The sequence below is a fragment of the Ylistrum balloti genome, unplaced genomic scaffold (genome assembly GCF_031769215.1).
Source record: "Ylistrum balloti isolate Yb309-2 unplaced genomic scaffold, AGI_CSIRO_Ybal_v1 Utg370766, whole genome shotgun sequence".
In the NCBI taxonomy this organism is placed as follows: Eukaryota; Metazoa; Mollusca; class Bivalvia; order Pectinida; family Pectinidae; genus Ylistrum; species Ylistrum balloti.
Window position 1 is genome coordinate 432,785 of NW_026782449.1, and position 7,827 is coordinate 440,611.

Consider the following 7,827-nt stretch of genomic DNA (forward strand, 5'->3'; position numbering starts at 1 on the left):
CGATAGTTAATTGTTTAGGGTGGCGAGTACGTACACTAAGGTAGATATAATCATGTTTTTTACTGCCTAGTCTAGCATAAAGGTATATATGTATATTACTTACATAGTAACATCGGGATAGATTAGACAAACGGAAATTATCAAAATTATTCTCTTTATCATATTTTCCTCTCAAAATATGTTTACCACCAGATCTCAAACATTGATGTAAAAATAAAAGTGACGTAAGGAAAGGACAGAGGGAAACTCAAATCGAAATAAAAAGTGGATATCAAACCTTGTTATAAAAGCTGCAATTCTGGCCCAAATTACAGTTAAGGAAAATGATACTTTATGTTTAAAATGATTTAATTATGTTTAAAATGATACTTTAATTATGTTGAAAATAATCGTTTAATTATGTTTAATATGTTTTAATTGTGTTAAGAATGTTTTAATTGTGTTTAAAATGGTCGTTTAATTATGTTTAATATATTTTAATCATGAAGGTAACAGCAAGAGAAACAAAATGCCAATAACAAAGTACAGCTTACAACCGCAATTTATTCTTGAAGGTCATTCAGCATGAATTTTGCAGCAATTACCATGACGATATCAACAGTGAGGGGAAGACATACAAAAAAGGACGGACACTTTATACCCTAACACAAGGTGATATCCAAACAAACGGACGGACACTATATACCCTAACACAAGGTGATATCCAAGCAAAAGGACGGACACTATATACCCTAACACAAGGTGATATCCAAACAAAAGGACGGACACTATATACCCTAACACAAGGTGATATCCAAACAAACGGACGGACAATATATACCCTAACACAAGGTGATATCCAAACAAAAGGACGGACACTATATACCCTAACACAAGGTGATATCCAAACAAACGGACGGACAATATATACCCTAACACAAGGTGATATCCAAACAAACGGAAAGACACTATATACCCTAACACAAGGTGATATTCAAACAAAAGGACGGACACAATATACCCTAACACAAGAAGGTGATATCCAAACAAAAGGACGGACACTATATACCCTAACACAAGGTGATATCCAAACAAAAGGACGGACACTATATACCATAACACAAGGTGATATCTAAACAAAAGGACGGACACTATATACCCTAACACAACAAGGTGATATCTAAACAAACGGACGGACACTTTAATACCCTAACACAAGATGATATCCAAACAGAAGGACGGACACTATATACCATAACACAAGGTCATATCTAAACAAAAGGACGGACACTATATACCCTAACACAACAAGGTGATATCCAAACAAAAGGACGGACACTATATACCATAACACAAGGTGATATCTAAACAAAAGGACGGACACTTTAATACCCTAACACAACAAGGTGATATTTAAACAAACGGACGGACACTATATACCCTAACACAAGGTGATATCCAAACAAAAGGACATATCCAAACAAAAGGACGGACACTATATACCCTAACACAAGGTGATATCCAAACAAAAGGATGGACACTATATACCCTAATACAACAAGGTGATATCTAAACAAACGGACGGACACTTTAATACCCTAACACAAGATGATATCCAAACAGAAGGACGGACACTATATACCATAACACAAGGTCATATCTAAACAAAAGGACGGACACTATATACCCTAACACAACAAGGTGATATCCAAACAAAAGGACGGACACTATATACCATAACACAAGGTGATATCTAAACAAAAGGACGGACACTTTAATACCCTAACACAACAAGGTGATATTTAAACAAACGGACGGACACTATATACCCTAACACAAGGTGATATCCAAACAAAAGGACATATCCAAACAAAAGGACGGACACTATATACCCTAACACAAGGTGATATCCAAACAAAAGGATGGACACTATATACCCTAATACAACAAGGTGATATACAAACAAAAGGACGGACATTATATACCCTAACACAAGGTGATATCTAAACAAAAGGACGGACACTATAACCCTAACGCAAGGTGATATCCAAACAAAAGGACGGACACTATATACCTTAACACAAGGTGATATCCAAACAAAAGGACGGACACTATATACCATAACACAAGGTGATATCTAAACAAAAGGACGGACATTATATACCCTAACACAAGGTGATATCCAAACAAAAGGACGGACACTATATACCATAACACAACAATAGAAAAGAAGTTCTTATGACACAACAAGTAAAAAAATTTGAGTGTGACGTTTCAATGATTACCTTCATCGGACAATTGATCAAGTGTGGGGCGTGCTAGCACTGATGTACATAGTGTGCGAGATCTACACGGTCACCTTCATCAGACAATTGACCAAGTGTGGGGCGTGCTAGCACTGACGTACATAGTGTGCGAGATGGTAAGGATTCGACCAACTTTTTTCGGCTGCACAATATTCTATCCGCAAGGAAACACGCTGTCTTTTAATGTCAATTTGAACAAGAAAACTCTACTTCGAGCAATGTTCTTACCTTTGGCTTAAAAAAGTTTGGCTCTAGAAAGACTGTGACTTTCGTTGTCTTTTATTAGAATCTGAGAGACGCTCCAACAAAGATTGTGATTTCTCTTACTTTTGGTTGAGCTGGGATACGTTCAATGGAAGACTGTGGTGTCCGATGTTTTGGTAATCCTGAATGACGCTCCAAGAAAGAATGTAATTTCCGTTGTTTAAGTAGTGCTGAGTGACGCTCCAAGAAAGAATGTGTTTTCCGTTGTTTTGGTAGTGCTGAGAGACGCTCCAAGAGAGATCGTTTTCCTTTGTTTTTGGTAGTGCTGAGAGACGCTCCAAGAGAGATTGTTTTCCTTTGTTTTTGGTAGTGCTGAGAGACGCTCCAAGAGAGATTGTTTTCCTTTGTTTTTGGTAGAGGTAAAAGATAATCCAAGAAAGGCTATCTTCTGTTGTTTCTGAGCACGTTAAACACTCTCAAGTCCAGGAGTCATTTACAGATTACACGAGTAAAGATTATCAGGCACGTTATTAGGCTACACATGTTAAATAAACACGTGATCCGATTATACACCAAGTCAGATCAGGTAGATGTAACATTGCATTAAGCTAAATTACTACAGGGTCAAGGTCACTGTTGCATTCTACAAATATGTCGGTCACATATTGCCATATCTTCTTTTTTCCTGACAAGAGAATTGTATTCGTCTTTAGCTACCTAGGAATTAACATTTATATCAATATTAAAAAAATCCCTCCTTGAAGGCATATCATGTGTTAAATATCAGAATGATTCCATATAAGGTAATCGATTAGGCTATTGTCTGTTAAATACTTTTAGGTACATGTAACTTAAGTAGAAACATTTCAATCATTAATACCCCTGTCAATATGTTTGTGACATAATCAATAAGTCTGTAATGGTGTGTTGTAGTAACACAGTATGTGTTCAGTTTAAATGTGAATGGTACCCATTATAGAGGTATTGTATGAAGGTTTATACAGGTCTAACGGCTAGTTATAGAAACATATTGACTTTAGTACTCACAGTAGCCAGTGAAATCGTGGGGGAGAACAGACAGTCAAAGGCAACTTCACGCATCAGTGGAACCACCCTGAAAGCGATCACTTTGTATACCTGTTTAATGGTTAGGAAGGTAGATACTATACTGCTGCTTTTAGTAAATAGTTTTGTTTTATAACAGTCATAACAATGGTTACAAGATGTCACTGACTCCTGTGTTACTACAAAGTTTCCAGAAGTCTTTGTATATCTGTATCTCTCGTTGTCACGGAGATCGCGAGATAACTACTGTTACAACATGTCACTGACTCCTGTGTTACTACAAAGTTTCCAGAAGTCTTTGTACATCTGTCTCTCTCGCTGTTTTATCACGGAGATCGCGAGATAACTACTGTTACAACATGTCACTGACTCCTGTGTTACTACAAGGTTACCAGTTTATTTCTCGCTGTCACGGAGATCGCGAGATAACTACTGTTACAACATGTCACTGACTCCTGTGTTACTACAAAGTTTCCAGAAGTCTTTGTATATCTGTATCTCTCGTTGTCACGGAGATCGCGAGATAACTACTGTTACAAGATGTCACTGACTCCTGTGTTACTACAAAGTTTCCAGAAGTCTTTGTATATCTGTATCTCTCGCTGTTTTATCACGGAGATCGCGAGATAACTACTGTTACAACATGTCACTGACTCCTGTGTTACTACAAAGTTTCCAGAAGTCTTTGTATATCTGTATCTCTCGTTGTCACGGAGATCGCGAGATAACTACTGTTACAACATGTCACTGACTCCTGTGTTACTACAAAGTTTCCAGAAGTCTTTGTACATCTGTATCTCTCGCTGTTTTATCACGGAGATCGCGAGATAACTACTGTTACAACATGTCACTGACTCCTGTGTTACTACAAAGTTTCCAGAAGTCTTTGTATATCTGTATCTCTCGTTGTCACGGAGATCGCGAGATAACTACTGTTACAACATGTCACTGACTCCTGTGTTACTACAAAGTTTCCAGAAGTCTTTGTATATCTGTATCTCTCGCTGTTTTATCACGGAGATCGCGAGATAACTACTGTTACAACATGTCACTGACTCCTGTGTTACTACAAAGTTTCCAGAAGTCTTTGTATATCTGTATCTCTCGTTGTCACGGAGATCGCGAGATAACTACTGTTACAACATGTCACTGACTCCTGTGTTACTACAAAGTTTCCAGAAGTCTTTGTACATCTGTATCTCTCGCTGTGACGGAGATCGCGAGATAACTACTGTTACAACATGTCACTGACTCCTGTGTTACTACCACGTTTCCAGTTTATCTCTCGCTGTTTAGTCACGGGGACGCGAGATTGAGAACAACAAGAATAAGGAATTAACCGCGACATATGAAAACCATAGACTAGGAAAAGGTATCGTTACGTTAATGTATGATTAACGTCCACAACGTTACGGTGTAATGAGCAGGTAAAAGTGTTATATTTATCATTCCCACTAATTAGATTGTCATACTTTAGGCATGCTTTATATAATTTCTTACATAAAAAAATTTACTAATATCATGAAAACGTGTCTGGCTTTAAAGATTATGTTTAATTTCTACAGTCAGTTTTGAAAGATATGGTTACCACACAATATCAAACCATGTGACGATCATACCAAGAGTTCTCTCCCTTGCACCATTAAAACCACACAATAATCTAATGCTCTGCAATATGTGTTGGTTCTCAAACATCAATATTACCATACGGTAGGGAATGACACCTTAGATTATAACAGAACGACAAGACCTCATGTGTTCCAACTCGTGTATTCCGCCATAACTGCATTACAGTAGAGAGTTATTCGAGGGCGATAACTCATAATGGACATGACAGTATTTAGTAAGGTAGCGCGACACAATTATGCATATAATGCTACATCTCCCTTCTTACAAATGAAATGATGTATCAATCATTTTAAATGTCCAGAATATTATCCAATTAAATGTTGTCACAGAAAGTCAACTGATAGTTGCAATTGTCCATCTTGTACCTAAGTTATTTGCATTAACAAATGAAGAAAGAATGATCTCGAACAAACAGGTAACTAACATGTAAAATGAACACATTAACCATGTCTTTTATGAATGTCAAAAGAAATTGTTCGCGAATTAAGAAATTCAGCACAATTCCAGTTCCGGATGATACATTTTCACATAGAGTCAATTACTTTTGCTTTCACAACTCGACCTGACCTGGTTATATAGGGAGCATTTGGGGCAGGTACAACTGATTCAGATGGTGTTGGGGAAGCTTTTGAACTTGGCTCAGAATTGGCAATAGGAGGGGGCTGTGTACTCTGATAATCACCATCAGGTTCAGGGATAACAGTAGATGGACCTGCCTGTTCCTGCGGTAAGTTCCACCATCATTAGCGGAAACAATGTATGAGCGTTCACTATGCTTCTGTGTCACCATGCCTGGTTTCCATAAGCCATTAGCTTGCTGGATCCTGATTGGATCTCCTACATGTAACGGCTCAAGGGGTACAGACCTAGCGTCATGATACTTTTTCTGAAGTGTGCGGCTCGCTTGTATGTTTGCACGAACATGTTGTGGGTCAGGTGTTCTTGATTTGAGTTGCGTGGTTGTGATAGGTAATACAAAACGTAGCTTCCTTCCCATCAGTAACTGGGAGGGGGAGTAACTTCCACAAACCGGGGAAGTACGATATTCCAACATTGCCAGATAAGGGTCTCTGTTGTCAGCCTTGTCTTTAGACAGGATCCTTTTGACAATTTGGACGTACTTTTCAGCCAACCCGTTCGATGCAGGGTGGTGAGGGCTAAAAGTCTCGTGTTGAAAGTCATACACCTTGGCGAATTTACGAAATTCCTCGGAGGAGTATTGAGGACCATTATCTGACACGACAACTTGTAGTAGTCAACGGCAACTACAAAGTCCTGCTCGTTCCAAGAGAACAGATCGGTAGCTATGGTTTGCCATGAGTACTCTGGTACGGCGCGTGGCAAGATCGGTTCCTTGGGATTAGAGTTCCTGCGCTCTAGACATGTGGTACATTTCAAAACCATGTCGGTGATGTCTGATGACATCTTTGGCCAAAATATGACGTCACGGGCACGCTGGAGACATTTGTCGACACCCATGTGCCCACTGTGGACCTTGTCCATCATTTCTTGACGTAGCGATCGAGGAATAACGACTTTCTGACTTTTCATGACAATACCCTCATTGACCGTGACTTGATCGCGAAAGTTCCAATACTCGAGAACAGAGGAAGGACACGAATAACGCTTTTCAGGCAAGCCGCGTCGCACGACCTCTACGAGTTCACACATGTCAGGGTCGTTGCTAGTAGCAAATCGGATCTCGTGAAGTTTACAATCGCTTACGGGAAGCATGTCTAATACCGTGTGTACGTGCATATTGATACCTTCTGACATGCTCGGGTAAGTATCAGGTAGGAACTTCCTGGACAGAGTATCCGCCAGAGGGATTTGTTTGCCAGGGACATGTTGCACGTATAAATCATATTTCTGAAGCTGAAGTAGCATACGCTGCAATTGAGGTGGTGCTACATACAGCGGTTTGGCCATTATCGACACCAGGGGTTTGTTGTCAGATTCCACATCTACTTTACGACCATACAGGTACTGGTGGAAACGAGTGCAGCCGAAAAAAATAGCATACATTTCTTTTTCAATTTGTGCGTAGTTGATTTCGCACGGTGTGAGCGTTTTCGAAGCGTAAGCGACAGGTCTGCCAGATTGCAGCAGGGCTGCACCGAGGCCATACTTTGAGGCATCAACCTGAAGTGTCACAGGTTCTTTAGGGTTGAAATAGGTCAACACAGGACCAGGTGACCTAGTTATGACTCTGTTGACTTTTTCAAAGGATTCATGTTGGGGGGGAATCCCAGAGGAATTCTGCGTCCTTCTTGAGGAGTTTGCGCATAGGGGTAGTGATGTTAGAAAGGTCTGGTGCAAATTTGGCCAAATAGTTAATCATGCCAAGAATGGTCTCAAGTTCGGCACGGTTTTGGGGTGGTTTCATTTGTACAATTGCAGTGACCTTTGCGGGGTCAGGCTTCAAACACTCCGAGCTCAGTATGTTACCAAAATATTCGACCTCAGTGACACCAACATCAAGTTTCTCGTCGTTAAGCTTAATCCCTTTCCCACGTGAGCGGTCAAGGACTCGCTGCAAGTTTGCGTCGTGCATCTCACGCGTCTCGCCAAACACCAGTATGTCGTCTACGATTGCGACTACACCTGACAAGCCTTCGTAGCACTCATCGATTTTCTTTTGAAA

The 7,827-nt window shown here is 39.8% G+C and overlaps 1 protein-coding gene across 1 annotated transcript; it reads right to left on the reverse strand.

Annotated features, from left to right (window-relative positions):
• Positions 1–5,707: 5,707 nt before the first annotated feature.
• LOC132558179 (uncharacterized) lies at positions 5,708–7,112 on the reverse strand. The gene is made up of 2 exons (XM_060222711.1): positions 6,384–7,112; positions 5,708–5,905 (listed from the first exon to the last, which is right to left on the reverse strand). Exons 1-2 carry the CDS (start codon positions 7,110–7,112, stop codon positions 5,708–5,710), a joined length of 927 nt encoding a protein of 308 aa, XP_060078694.1.
• Positions 7,113–7,827: the final 715 nt, after the last annotated feature.